We start from the raw sequence: 15,918 nt of genomic DNA, 5'->3' as shown, positions 1-15,918 counted from the left end.
TTTAATAAAATAATTAAAATAAGTAAAAGAAATCTTAAGAACTATAAAAATAATTACATGAAGATGAGCTTTTTCTCTCACTTCCTATCCTATTCCCTCTCTTCCCCAATTACATGAAGATGGCGATATATAGGTTCCATCATTTTCTCACCACTTTTTTAATAAAATAATTATAATAAGTAAAAACTAATCTTAAAAAATATGAAAATAATTAGTAGATATAAAACATTAAATCCAAATTAGGATCATTAAAAACACAGCTAAATAAGGAATCCATTATTTGAGGGTTGAAATTTGAGAGAGAAAATAATTAATTTTGTGCAAAGATAGAGAATGAAGAAATGTTTATATATAATTTGTTTTTCTTAAAATTTAAAATCGAGATGTTTAGGGTGGGTGGGTTTCGAGTCGTTGACCAATGGTCAAGAAGGAGAGAGAACGTATGAAGTTCGTCAAGGAGAAACTGCATGGACTTGATCCTCGATATCACCCTTCTCGCATCTGGTTCTTGTATCTCCTATATTGATATTGACACCGACTACCCCTAACTTTCATGTTTTATGTTATTTTACACATTTCAAAAACTTAAACCTACTTTTAGCGACCACTTCTACACAAATAATAGCTACAATTTCTAGCTTAGTAGCTTCGAACTTCGAACTATTTTTTTTCCAAATATACCCTTTAGTGTGAGTTTCATATCTAGCAAACATATAACAAGTCTTTATTCTTATATAAATTTTTAGACCTATTTTATTGTAGAATTATGTGGGCATGTACCATCTCTACGTTCATCGTATGTCCACCTTCAACGTACCTTCTTTGTTGCTAAGGGAGGAATTGATGCTTCTTCTTCAAGTTTCCATATCTCAAATGGGTCTCCCCTGTCTTTAACTATCGACTATTCCTCCCCTCCGTAATATCCCCTTAGCTTTATGGGAGGTAGTTATAACATTCTTAGTTAATGTCACATGAAGTAGATATAGGTGCAATGTTATGAGGATAGAAGCTACTATTTCTTGACCTTGTTTGTCTTGGATGTGTACTATGATTTCATTGTTGATTTGTGGGGCCCGATCTATCCTTTGACCTTATTGCCGCTTAGAAACTAAGGCAACGCCCCTAGTAGAAAACTATCTTAGGGAAGTTCATATAAATGAAACCAAAGCTTCGGGTGAAGTTGTTGGTAGTGCAAAGCTTTGATCATACAGCGAAGCTGCCTGGTGAAGTTTGCTAAGTGTTACTTCTAAGTGAAGCTGCAGGAGCAAGGTTGCGAACAAGGTCAGAAGGTCAGCCAAGAAGTAGAGCTTTAGACGAAGTTAAGAAATATAGTTAAAGACTTTGAAGCGAAGCGAAACTACGAAGCTCGTCGCTTAAGCTTATCCTTCGGTGTACACCTTGCTTCCTGTTCCATGATTAGAAGCGATCCTAAACTATGAACTTAAAATTGAACTTGTAACTTCGGGACCAAGTCAGCCATGTATGATCATGGACGAACTTATGTACAACCATAGACGATCATGGATGAACTTATTTACGACCATAGACGATCATGGACGAACTTATGTCATTGATGTCACGGCGCCCATATTCATAAGAATTTAGGTCTTTATTATAAATAGATATCCACAAATGATTGTAAACCCATTGGAGAAAGTGTGTGTTTTAGCTATTATCCATAAAATATATCTCTAGTTTAAATGCGGACGCACTTGATTATTCTGATCAAGTATGAACCACGTTAAACCCTCGTGCTCTTGTTGTTCCTTTAATTAGTATCTTCATTATTGCGTGCGTGTTTATTGAACTCCTTAATTCTAATAATCTCATTTCCTTTGTTGAAAACTTGAAATCATCGAAGTTGGGTGATGGGACCCAAATATTTTAATAAAAACACCTGATCTCATCCATATGTGGTCTGAGAGTCATATGTACTAAGATTGTTCGCTAGACATGGTCCAACATTTATTATAATAAATTAAGCATAAAGAATTTAAAAAGAAAATCAAATAACTTTAAAATTGTCATTTTATGTCTTGCAAAGACAAAACCACAACAAAATAATATTAACAGAGAGGGACTATACAAGTGAAAAATCCGAATCGAAACAAAATGTGCATATTATATATACGAAACCACATCAGCGATTTTAAGTTTACTCTAGCTTCAAATATAACTTGTGGGTAGTAAGTGGTAGTATGCATGGTTTTTGTAGTTTAGTTTACTAGTTCTAAATTTTAACCACATGAATGTTTTGTAGTTTACTATTATATGAGGATCATTAAAAAGTTATTTGTTCTAAATTTAAATGTAACATTCTTTAGCTTTTATGACCCGCTTTCGAGAAAAAAAAATATCAATTATAGCGTGTGACTCCCACTAGTTACCTACAAAAATCGACAAGAAATCACATAGTGAATAAATCTATTGGTTATGTAAATAAGATTTACCATCCTTACTTCTTTGCGAGACACGCGACTATTTCACAAATAAACATTTTGCGTGGTCCAAGTCGCTTCCATTGATTAGCTATGTTAGGTATCTACTGTTTCATTTCAGGTGCAAATGTGACTTTATCCACAATTATTTATTTAATATTTATTTATTTATTTTATCATAACTCTTCGATTCATGAACATGAAAGCAAAATTCTTACCAAAATGAGGGCTTTGATGACATCTCTATGAAAGATAAAGCCGATTGCATTATCTCTTTGTACATCCAATAAGATGTCAACTAGATCATGATCTTCACTACATAGAGTATCCATCCCTCTTCTCTTATTTACATGTTCTTCAACAACACATTCAAGAAAATCATCAAACTCTTTAGCGACTTTATGTGCTTTCTCCTCTAAACCGCTCAATCGGTCTATCCAAGCCAACCATGGAATATAACTTCCAACGTCGAAACCACCAAGCAGATGCAGAAACCTATCCATTATGTCTTCGAACTTTAACCCACCATATGTCCTCCCTAGACTCACCCTGCAGACTATGTTATTCGTAAGCCAAAAAAACAACTCATTAAGATCAACTAAAGAGCCACAACTTTTTTTGATCTTGTCAACCATAAAAGCCACTTCCTTTTCCCTCACTTGTTGAAATGACTGGACTCGTGTATTATTTAGAAGATGGACTACAGCGATGCTTTTCAATTGCCTCCAATACTCTCCATAAGGAGAAAATGCTATGTCGTTGGAGCCATACAAAAGTATGTCGGGAATTCTTAACTTGGGTCGGCTTGCAAATTTCAAATCATGGGTTTTCAAGATCCCTTTGGCTGCTTCAGGTGAGGAGGCAACAAGCATGGGCACGTTGCCAAGGTGTATCAACATGAGTGGACCATGTTTTTTGGACAGGGCCTCAAGTGAGCGGTGGGGGCTCAACCCTAGTTGGTGGAGGTTTCCGATGATCGGAAGCCTTGGTGGAGATGGTGGTAAATTTCTATTGGTCTTGAAAAGAGTATAAATCCATTTCAAACCGGTGAGAATTATTAAAACGATGCATGAATAGTAGAAAAGAGGGGAATTCTGTAAGAAATAAAACATTTCGCTTACCAAGATATTTATGATGCCCAATAATATGGAATGGTTTATATAAAAAGCTGAAATCTCAGCACACAACAATTCTTTATTATTATTTCTTGGAGCTAAGCGGTTCGTTTGTGTGGTATGCATTATATTACAAAAGATATACTGTATTACAATAGTGTATGGATAAGGACTGGTTTTTTTTTTTTTCGTAGATGACTTGCATCGAAACTGAGTTGTTGTTCAAGAAACATTTTGATAGTTCTGGCCGGTTTACATGTTAAAAGAAACATCATTAAATTTATTTTTGTTTAAAAAATACCGTTACACTTGTCGGAAAAATTTAATATAAATTTTTATATTTTTATTAACTTTGGACATACATAAATGTATACATATGCTGTATATATAATTAAATCTAAGTGAGTTTGTGTTTTCCTCCGTGAGAACTTCGAAACGATATATTATATGTCTAAAATGGAGTATATGTGAATGGCATATCGATACTCAAAGACGGGTATTTGAGAATAAAATTAGCAAAAGAGAGGAATGTGGGAATAGTCCCACATTGGTAGAAAGACCAAACTCAACTACGTTTATAACTTTGAATGCATGAAAGGCTTACAAGCTTGTTTCTATGATTTTACTTCAAGACCTACCTGCGCGTAGAACTTGCACATGGGCACGAATGCAGCTTCGTAAACTCGGACTCACACAACCCTCGTTTTTGCTAAACTTTTTGGTCCCTAATTTGAATTTTGTAACTAATGCATTAATTGTGTATTTATTGGCATTTATACACCTTCTTCCGGCAATTCTTTCAGGCAAGTGGATATATACGGCAGTTGATAACTTATTTTATTTCCTTATTTTTATTAGTTTATTTTAGATTTTTAGATCTTTTTATCATTATTGCATTGTATTTTATTTATTTTTCTTTAGTATGGATCGTACCGGGTGTTTTTTATGTTGCATGAGGTATTTTGCAGGGTTTTGGAGCTTATCGCGATTATGGATTAGAGCGAAGACGGACTTGTGGGCTCTCGAGGCGCTATTGGGCTAGACGGATCCATAAAAGAAGACTTGGGCCTTAAAGAGTTGAAGACTTGGATATTTTGGACTTGTGAAGATGGGTCATAAACTTCTATTTTTGGGCTTGGAGCATCCACTTTTGTAGCTAAATGATGATTGGTAGGTTTAAATCACATGGATATGGAGGGGACCAAATGAATCTTTGGTAGTGGAAGGGTGGACTGGAGGGATGAAGGACCAATAGCATTACAGCAACATTTGCGCGGGTGGAATTTTCATCGCGCGGGTACCCGCGCAACTGCCCAGTTTGGGCATTTTGATCATTTGGCACACCATAACCTTGGGGGATCAGATCTAGCAGCCATACTCTCGATTTTACACCATTGGAGAGCTGAAGAAGGCGATTTTGAAGCTCAAGACTCATTTCTTTTCATCTTTCCAAGTTATTGGTAGTTTCTTTATGCAATTAGACTTTTGTGATTGTTGTTCTATTGTCATGAGTGGCTAAACTCTCTATTTTGGTAGAGCTTGGCTAAAACCTCTGAATGTTTGTGGGTTTTTGAAGGATTTATGCTTATTTATCGTTTATCTTATGTCTATGATTCTAGTTCATATTTCCTATGCTTGTTTAGTGCTTTGATCATGAGCTTGGTACTTTACTAAGCAATTGTTGGTTTATTTCTTTGGTTTGGCATTGAATCATTGAATTTACTTAGAACAAGGGCTTTATGATGGTAGAAATCATCTCTAGCTTATGAATCATAACTCCTTTATGGATGTGTAAGCATTGACATCCTCTAGGAATTGAGGATTTCTTCATTCTTAAGGCTAATCAACTTCTTGGGTTCAATTGCTTCAATTGGATCTTTGATTTTGATTAAGAAGGTGTGTTGTGGGCTTCCCCAACCTCCATACTACCTATGAGAAATCTTGGCATATCATGCTTCATGATTGCTATAACCAATTTGGGGTGAATGATAAGCTTCATGTTAAATCCTAATGATAAACACACAAATGTTCATTGTGTTGAATTGCCTTGGTTTACCAATTCTCTCCAATATTTGAGCATCTCACTTTCTTGCTTAATTGCAAGTTTTTAGTTATTCAAGTCTTTTAGTTTTCAAGCAATCATAACACCCCCCCCCCCCTTTTAGTTTAATTGTAGTTAGTTAGTTTATTTTCACTAGTTCTATTGGATTGCATTGGTGATTGAATACAACCATTTCCCCAAGGATCGATACCCCTTTTATCATTATATTACGTTTTATTTGCAAACAAAGGGTGTAATTTGCTTGGTGGACTTGACATCCCACCAAGTTTTGGCGTCGTTGCCGGGGAAATTGGTTATTGTTATTTGATTGTTTATGCCTAGGTCTACAAGAACCGGTGAACTACTCTACAATCCGGAAATTAAAAAAGAAGCAAAAAGGTTGAAAAAGTTAGCCAAACAAGCAAAGCAACAACAACTAGTTCAAGCTTCTTCCTCTTCTCCACTAATCAACTTAGAAGACCAAGTTCACACTTCAAGTGCTACCGACACCGAGCCGAGTTCTCCAATTGTTGGTCATTCCTTTGAAGACATTCCGTTTGAAAACTACATAGCCATGAATCACACTCCACCTCACAATCCCAACCCAAACCCAAACAATCAAGATGCCAATACACCACCCCAACAACCAAGACAACAACAAGAACCTCTCATTGATATGCCACCTTGGAATCAAGCCCCTCCTCAAAACCAACCCAACTATCAACCACCACAACCACAAAACCAACACTTCCACCAAAACAACCAACCTCAAAACAATGTTTTTCAAGTTCAACAAGTACATTACCCAAATCAACCCAATTACCAACACCCTCCAATGTACCAAAACCTGATGTACCCACCACAACAACCTCCCTACAACCAATACCCTAATTACCAACCTTATCCACCACCAATCTACAATCCCCAACAATACCCATACCCACCTTACCAACAACATCCTAATTACTTGCAACAAAATCCCAATTACCCCAATCCACCCAATCCCCCTCAAGAGTTGACACTTCGACAAATGATGGAAACAGATGTTACTCATGCACCTCTTGCTATTGTTTATCCCGCAAACCGCCGAGGAATTGAATTGAATTCAAGTTTCATACATCAACTTACCAAGTTCCATTTTGAAGTCCTTTCATATGATATGTGTTAGCATGTTGCCCGAAAATGTGACATTGGATGATTTCAAGCTAACCGCCTTCCCGCTCACCTTGGAAGATAAAGCTAGAGAGTGGTTATTTAACTTACCACCGGGATCTATTCACACATGGGAAGAGTTACTCAAAGCCTTCAATAGCAAGTTCTATCCCACCTCCCGAATTTCAAGCCAAAGAAGTGACATTTTGGGGATTCGTCAAGGAGAGCATGAGACTTTTCATGATTTTTGGGAACGATTCAACAACTTGTGTACAAGTTGTCCTCAACACAACATTCCCGAACAACTACTTCTTCAACAATTTTATGAGGGTATGAATGAAAAGGATCGAAGGATGATCGATGCCTCAAGTGGTGGTGACATCTTCAACAAGACACCTCAAGAGATACGCTTGCTTTTTGGAACCATTTCTCAAAATCAAAGGAACTTTAGGACTCGAAATGACATGAAGAGAAATTCTCCACAAGTAGTTGGTGAAGTTAGCAACACTCAACACTTAGAATCAAAGCTCTTGGATTTGACTAATGTGCTAAGTCAAATGGTGGTGGGAAGTGGTCAACAATTGATGGTGTGTGGTATTTATGCCATGACGGGCCATTATACGGATAAGTGTCCCACTCTTGGAAGTGAACCGGAGGATGTGAATGAAATGGGAGCATATCAAGGTCAACCAAGACCCATAGGATTTCAAAACAACTTCAATCCAAATTGGCGGAATAACCCAAACAACCCATACCCACCAAAGCAAAATTCACCAAACATTTTGATGAGACCCCAATTTTCTCAATACCCATCACAAAAACCTCCATATCCACAAACATCTCATCCCCCTCCAAATTACCAACAACCTCATCAACAAGGCCAATCAAGTGGTAACCATCAAATGAGTCTTCAAGAACTCGTTACTTCTTTTGCTCAAAGCCAAACCCAATTTCAACAAGTGACCAAGAATACTTTCTCCAACATTCAAGCACAAATTGGAGACTTGGCCACCGCTCTCAACAAGATGGAACAAAGGGGTAAACTTCCATCTCAAACCGAGAAGAACCCCAATGTGAGTGCAATAACTTTGAGAAGTGGCAAAACACTTGGAGAAAGCAACCCTAAAAGAGTTTCAAGAGAAGAAGAATATGAGGTTATTGTTGTTGAGCCTCCGAAGGTTGAAGCTACCCCAAAGGACCCGATTATGCCAACCAATGATCAACCCGACTCTTCCAACAAGAACATCAAGCCATTGGTCATACCACCACCTTTCCCCTCCTGGTTAGCTTCCTCAAAGAAACTAGAGGAAGAAAAAGAATTTCTTGAGACTTTCCGCAAAGTTCAAATCAACATTTCACTATTGGATGTCATAAAGCAAATTCCGCGCTATGCCAAATTTCTTAAGGATTTGTGCACCAATAAGAGGAAGTTTAAGGCGAATGAAAAGATTCAAGTCAATGCAAATGTGTCCGCGGTTATCCAAAAGAAGCTTCCACCCAAATGCAAGGATCCGGGAATGTTTGCTATCCCTTGTACCATTGGTGATTTGCATGTTGAAAGTGCCATGTTAGACCTTGGAGCCTCAATCAATGTCATGCCATATTCGGTTTTTCAATCTCTCAATGTTGGTCCTTTGGAAGAAACCGGAGTCATTATTCAATTAGCAGACAAGTCAAGTGTATTTCCAAGAGGTGTGTTGGAGGATGTACTAGTTCAAGTCAATCAACTAGTATTTCCCACGGACTTCTATGTCATTGACCTTGAAGAGAAGACTCATTCCAAGTCATCTATGATCCTTCTTGGAAGACCTTTCATGAATACCGCTCACACGATAATCGATGTCCATAATGGGAAGATCACCATGGAGTTCGATGGAGAGACCATTCACTTCAACATCTTTGAAGCAATGAGGTATCCTAGCAATATTTCTCCATTGTATCAGGTTGATGTGATTGAGTCAATCACCCAATAATTATTCGAGTTATCAAATGGGGATCTTTTGAAGATGGTGCTCAACATGAGTCTTGATGGTGAAAGTTTGAAGAAAACATTGGATATGTATACATTGGACTCCGAAGTTGAAGAGATTGTAAAGACTTTAGAAGTTAACAACTCAACAAAAAAGGATGTTTCTCAAGTTTCCTTATCTCGTTCTCCAAACAAGATGCCACCTTCCATAATCCACCCACCCACACTTGAATTGAAAGTCTTACCTAGCCATTTGAAATATGCTTATCTAGGTCAAGATGAAAATCTACCGGTGATCATCTCTTCTCAATTGAAAGACTTTGAAGAAAACCAATTGATTGAAGTCTTGAAAGATCATAAAGAGGCCATGGGGTGGACAATAGCGGACATTAAGGGAATAAGCCCTAATGTATGCACTCACAAGATACTCATGGAAGATGATTGTAAGCCTAAGAGGGAAGCTCAAAGATGATTAAATCCTCCCATGATGGAAGTTGTCAAGAAAGAGATAATCAAACTCCTTGATGCGGATATGATTTACCCGATTTCCGACTCCAAGTGGGTTAGTTCGGTTCTAGTGGTTCCTAAGAAAACGGGAATCACGGTTTTTGAGAATAACAAAGGAATAATGGTACCCACTCGAGTTCAAAATGGATGGAGGGTATGCATTGATTATCGAAAGTTGAATTCAAGCACACGAAAAGATCACTTTCCTCTTCCTTTCATCGACCAAATGCTCGAGAGATTGGCGGGCAAGTCACATTATTGTTGTCTCGATGGATACTCGGGTTTTCATCAAATACCCGTTCCCCCGAAGATCAAGACAAGACAACCTTCACATGCCCTTTTGGCACGTTTGCCTACAAGCGAATGCCCTTTGGATTATGCAATGCCCCCGCCACATTCCAAAGATGCATGGTGAGCATCTTTTCAGATTATGTAGAAAATATAATTGAAGTGTTCATGGACGACTTCACAGTGTATGGCAATTCGTTTAATGAATGCTTGGATAATCTTGAGAAGATTTTGAAAAGATGCATTGAGAAGAAGTTGGTGTTAAACTTTGAGAAGTGTCACTTTATGGTCAATAAAGGCATCATCTTGGGACACATCGTCTCCAAAAAGGGAATTGAAGTTGATAAAGCAAAAATTGATGTCATCCAAACCCTTCCTTACCCAACATGTGTTAGATAGGTGAGATCTTTCTTGGGCCATGCGGGATTTTATAGAAGATTTATCAAAGATTTCTCGAAGATTACGCGTCCGATGTGCCTCCTTCTCCAAAAGGATGTTGATTTTGACTTCAATATTGCATGCCAAGAAGCCTTTGACAAACTCAAAGACTTACTCACCTCCGCTCCAATAATCCGTATGTATACCGTATGTAGTGATAATTACAGTTATGAATGTCATTATAAAGTAGTGATGTAAAATGTAAACTGTTTCTGTCTTAGTGCATATGTTTAGTAGTGAAAGTTTCTATACTTGATATTTTTTAGAAAAATCCCAAACTATACCGATTATAGCTTGCATGTATAGTGAATAGCGTGTCTGAAAAACTATGCAATTTTAGTGAAAACGTCCCTTATGCTCAACGCAATACAAAAGGGATTAAAGTATGAGGTATTGCGTAAGCTTGAAAACATTTATGTTTAGCTTGTATTCCCCCCCTGAAAACATTAAAAACATGGAAAATGTAGGGGTATGAACTCACTGTTGTTGTGTGAAAACGTTGACTGAAATGAAGATCCTCGAGTTGTTGCACGTGACACTTAACGAAATCCTATTATCAAATAAATACATATATGTATCTAAATTAGTGATTTCGTTAGATAAAGTGTTAGAGGAACACTTGTGCTCGGTTGAGGAATGTTACCGGGACTGATCGAATCGAAGGAAATGGATTTTCAGCCAAAAGCACCACTTAAGAGGTGTTTACGGTCGTAAACAAGGGTTTACGGTCGACTGGTAGTTTACGGTCTCTGAAGGCTTGATGAGTTTACGGCCGTAAACTCAAGAACAGAGTTTACGGTCTTTGAAGGCTTGGACCGTAAACTCAAGAACAGGGTTTACGGTCTTTGAAGATGGACCGTAAACTCAAGAATGATGGGGCTGATTTCGAAGAGACAAGCGTTTCCAGGCGTTCCGAAGTGGCTCCAAACGGTGTTTCTCGATGTTTCCCGAAGTTTGAAGGTGTTTTTAGGTGTTTACGGTCAAGGTTCTTAGAGGGAGAAGGAGAGAGTTTTTGGCCAGAAATGTTCAAATGAAGGTGGAGGTCTCAAATTTATAGTGACTTTGTGGTCGGTGGTGGGAGTCCACCTTTTGCGGACCGTAAACAGGTATAAGGCCGTAAACTTGTTTACGGTCGTAACCTCACTTAAACCGGAAATGATTGATTTTTAGAGATATTCGGGTTTCCGCGCGATTTTTGGTTCCGAATCGTAAATAATTTTAATTATATATAACTAGATTATTTTCTAAACCAAGAAGTTAACGGAGAAGTTAATGATTTCGAAATTTTATTAACGGAAAACGCGTAACGGAAACAGGCAAAGTTTCGGGTTGTCACATGGGGCCCGATCTATCCTTTGACCTTATTGCCGCTTAGAAACTAAGGCATCGCCCCAAGAAGAAAACTATCTTAGAGAAGTTCATATAAATGAAACCAAAGCTTCGGGCGAAGTTGCTGGTAGTGCAAAGCTTTGATCATACAACACAGCCGCTTGGTGAAGTTCGCTAAGTGTTACTTCTAAATGAAGCTGCAGGAACAAGGTTGCGAACAAGGTCAGAAGCAGCCAAGAAGTAGAGCTTTAGACGAAGTTAAGAAATATAATTGAAGACTTTGAAGCGAAGCGAAACTACGAAGCTCGTCGCTTAAGCTTATCCTTCGGTGTACACCTTGCTTTCTATTCGATGATTAGAATCAATCCTAAACTCTGAACTTCAAATTGAACTTGTAACTTGGGGACCAAGTCAGCCATGTACGATCATAGACCAACTTATGTCCGACCATAGACGATCATGGACAAACTCATGTCATTGATGCCACGACCCATGAGCCCATATCCATAAGAAATTAGGTCTTTATTATAAATAGATATCCACAAATGATTGTAACCCCATGAGAGAAAGTGTCTTTTAGCTATTATCAATAAAATATATGTCTAGTTTAAATGTGGACACACTTGATTATTCTCATCAAGTGAATCATGTTAAACCCTCGTGTTCTTGTTGTTCCTTTAGTTAGTATCTTCGTTATCACGTGTGTGTTTATCGAACTCCTTAATTCTAATAATCTCATTCTCTTTGTTGAAATCATCGGAGATTGGTGATGGGACCCAAATATTTTAATAAAAACACCTGATCTCATTCATATGTGGAATCGTCTAAGAGCCATATGTACTAATTTTGTTCGCTAGACATGGTCCAACATTTATTATAATAAATTAAGCATAAAGAATTAAAAAAGTCAAATAACGTTAAAATTGTCATTTTATGTCTCGCAGAGACAAAACCACAACAAAATAATATTAATAGAGAGGGACTATACAAGTGAAAAATCTGAATCGAAACAAAATGTGCATATTATATATACGAAACCACATCAGCGATTTTAAGTTTACTCTAGTTTCAAATATAACTTGTGGGTAGTACATGGTAGTATGCATGTTTTTTGTAGTTTAGTTTACTAGTTCCAAAATTTAACCACATGAGTGGTTTTGTAGTTTACTATTATGAGGATCATTATTCATTAAAAAAGTTATTTGTTCTAAATTTAAATCTAACATTCTTTAGCTTTGATGACCCGCCTTCGAGAAAAGAAAAAAAAATCAATTATAGCGTGTGAGTACCACTAGTTACCTACAAAAATCGACAAAAAATCACATAGTGAATAAATTTATTTATTAATATTGGTTATGTAAATAAGATTTGCCATCCTTACTTTTTTTTCGATACACACGACTATTTCACATATAAACATTTTGCGTGGTCCGAGTCGCTTCCATTGATTTGCTATATTAGGTGTCTACTGTTTCATTTGTTTCATTTCAGGTGCAAATGTGACTTTATCCACAATTATTTATTTATTTATTTATTTTATCATAACTCTTCGATTCAAGAACATGAAAGCAAAATTCTTACCAAAATGAGGGCTTTGATGACATCTCTATGAAAGGTAAAGCCGATTGCATTATCTCTTTGTACATCCAATAAGATGTCAACTAGATCATGATCTTCACTACATAGAGTATCCACCCCTCTTCTCTTATCTACATGTTCTTCAACAACACGTTCAAGAAAATCATCAAACTCTTTAACGACTTTATGTGCTTTCTTCTCTAAACCACTCAATCGGTCTATCCAAGCCAACCATGGAATATAACTTCCAACGTGGAAACCACCAAGCAGATGCAGAAACCTGTCCATTATGTCTTCGAACTTTAACCCACCATATGTCCTCCCTAGATTCACCCTGCTGACTATGTTATTCGTAAGACAAAAAATCAACTCATTAAGATCAACTAAAGAGCCACAACTTTTTTTGATCTCGTCAACCATAAAAGCCACCTCCTTTTCCCTCACTTGTTGAAATGACTGGACTCGTGTATTATTTAGAAGATGGACTACAGCGATGCTTTTCAATTGCCTCCAATTCTCTCCATAAGGAGAAAATACTATGTCGTTGGAGCCATACGAAAGAATGTTTGGGATTCTTAACTTTGGTCGGCTAGCAAATTTTATATCATGGGTTTTCAAGAGTTCTTTGGCTGCTTCAGGTGAGGAAGCAACAAGCATGAGCACATTGCCAAGGTGCATCAACATGAGTGGACCATGTTTTTGGGACAAGGCCTGAAGAGAGCGGTGGGGGCTCAAACCTAGTTGGTGGAGATTTCCGATGATAGGAAGCCTTGGTGGACATGGTGGTAAATTTTTATTGGTCTTGAAAAGAGATAAAATCCATTTGAAACTGATGAAAATTACTAAAACGATGCATGAATAGTAGAAAAAGGGGTAGTTCTTTATGAAAGAAAACATTTCCTTTGGTTATTGCCTTATTGGTACCAAAACATTTATGATGCCCAATGATGGAATGTTTATATAAAAAGTTGAATTCTCAGCACACACAATGATTGTCATATTTCTTGGAGCTACTCACCTAAAGGGCGTTTCTGGGGTAGCTATTATTATAAAGGAAAATATGGTTTCTCAAGTTATGATCATTAATTTTTATTTTTATTTTTTTTCATCGTCGTCAATGATGGTCGTCAACGATGGTCTATATGGTTTGAACCCTTTTAGTATCGAGGAAAATGACTTGGAGGTAATTACTTTTCGTTTTGTTTACGTTTAGGCAATTTTAATTTTTTTTATATATATTTGACCATTTAACTTGTTAAATGATTAAATGTGTATAAAAAAAGAAAGTTGTCTAAATATGAATAATTTTTTTTTTAAAAAATTTCTTAAAACTATTTATAATTTCTTACAATATTTTTATGATATTTTGTTCTAAATGTTTTTCTAATACAATGTTTTAAAATTTGTTTATACTTTTTTTTAAACTTTTTTTATACTTTCATATGATTATAATACAAGTGCTTTTAAACCAAATATTTTATAAATGTTTTAAATTTTTCTTACAAGTTTTTAACTTTTTTTTATTTTACATTTTCATACAGTTTTTTTTTTATAATTTTCATACAGTTATTTCTAAACTTTCTTTTACAACATTTTTAATGTTTCATAGATTTTATATGACAATTTAATATTTTTTTTATAACATTTTAAAATACTTTCGTTAAACACTAGATTAAAACGTTGAACGTTGTATTAAAAAAAATTAAAAATTTATAAACTTCTAATCATTAACCTAATAAGTTAGTGGGACTATTGTTGAAGTTTTGTCTTAAAATAACGTACTAACGACCCTAAGATTAGAAATATCAAAACATATAAATATCAAGGACCAAAACTATAAATTAATCTCTTTTCCCCGTTTAGCCTCTTATCGGACCTGTTCTCTGCTACCGTTCTTGACATCATTTTTTCCGGCGGCATCTCCTCTTCCGGCTGCCTCACCTCCTCCCCTGTACCACAACGCCACCACCATCCCCACCCCCACTGCCTCTTTTTCCCCTTACCTGAATACAACTCACGAAAACACACCTCAAAATCATCCGAACATATCTTTTCTACTTCCTATCTTAAAGCTCCAAATCTTTGAGGTTTGAACATCCAAAAAAAGAAGTTATCACTTTTGAACCGAAAATAATCAAGATTTGAACCCATCTGAAAGCTCAAAATCCAAAAAATGTGTTATTATTTTGTTTTTGGTTAAATAACTTTTTTTTTCTTGATGAACAGATGATGAGAGGTATGCCGTATGCCATTCGAAGTTGCAGATTTTCAACCTTTGACAGGATCTAATAATAAGTTTAACGACGGTAGTTTTGGTAGCAACAACAGTAATGAACCCATCTCTGTTCTCGACACACGGCGGAGTCTAAGCCCTTCCACCTCAACCTTATCCTCCTCCTTCGGCAGCGGTGGTAATGGCTGCACAACCACCGCTGGTCCATGATCACTAGGTTTCGGTCCAAATTTTCGAATAAACTTATAGCTGATAACACAGCTCCGATTTCGATCCAAATCTTTAATCACTTTCCTGAAATCATCTCTGCTGCCACCGCCATGAACCCGAATTCCCATCGATTTCACCGACCATAGCATTCATGGTGTCCCAGAAATTTAAGTTCCGGAAAAGGGTATTGAAGAACAAGTTCCAGTCTTTTGACACCTTTTGGCCCAAACTTAGCCAACTGTGTGGCCGGATTTGAGGGATGGTAATGAGTGAGATGAGATGAAGGGGAAAATAGAGACGAGGAAAGAGATGCCTATGATATTCAAACCGGTGTAGTTGACGAAATATATGATGATTGTAGAAAGCAAGATTGCTAGAGTTCGAGGTAAGCCGGAGGAGAAGATCGGGATACTCCATATGAACGGGAAGATCAGGAATTCGAGAATGACGATCCAGTCTCCTACACCACCTCCACGAAATCGCAACCCAGAATCGGAGGGGTAGGAATTTGGGCGGCGTTGTGTTACAGTGGAGGTCCGATGATAGACTAAAAAGGGAAGAAGAGATTAATTTACAGTTTTAGTCCCTCATATTTATATATTTTAATATTTCTAGTCTAA

General features: G+C 36.9%; 1 protein-coding gene and 1 long non-coding RNA gene across 3 annotated transcripts in view; one reads left to right on the top strand and one right to left on the bottom strand.

Moving 5' to 3' along the window:
* The window catches only part of LOC145158008 (cytochrome P450 Tp4149-like), a 22,628-nt gene extending 8,833 nt beyond the window's left edge, over nt 1-13,795 (bottom strand). The window contains exon 1 of one of the 2 annotated variants that reach the window (XM_079076977.1): nt 12,859-13,795. In XM_079076977.1, coding sequence (XP_078933103.1) covers nt 12,859-13,752 — 894 coding nt within the window. In that variant the 5' untranslated portion in view covers nt 13,753-13,795. Of the gene's footprint in view, nt 1-2,656; nt 3,609-12,858 lie in introns of those variants that run through there. The other variant, XM_079076974.1, reaches the window with a different exon arrangement.
* Nucleotides 13,796-14,612: 817 nt separating this feature from the next.
* Nucleotides 14,613-15,918, top strand: LOC145158003 (uncharacterized). Its single transcript, XR_013737233.1, has 2 exons — nt 14,613-14,942; nt 15,082-15,918. It is a non-coding gene; the product is annotated as an uncharacterized LOC145158003 (long non-coding RNA).

Source organism: Lactuca virosa, chromosome 1 (assembly GCF_052849685.1).
Source record: "Lactuca virosa cultivar CGN04683 chromosome 1, Lactuca_virosa_CGN04683_v6, whole genome shotgun sequence".
In the NCBI taxonomy this organism is placed as follows: Eukaryota; Viridiplantae; Streptophyta; class Magnoliopsida; order Asterales; family Asteraceae; genus Lactuca; species Lactuca virosa.
Note: the sequence above shows the minus strand (reverse complement) of the source record. Positions and strands in the feature narration are given on the sequence as shown.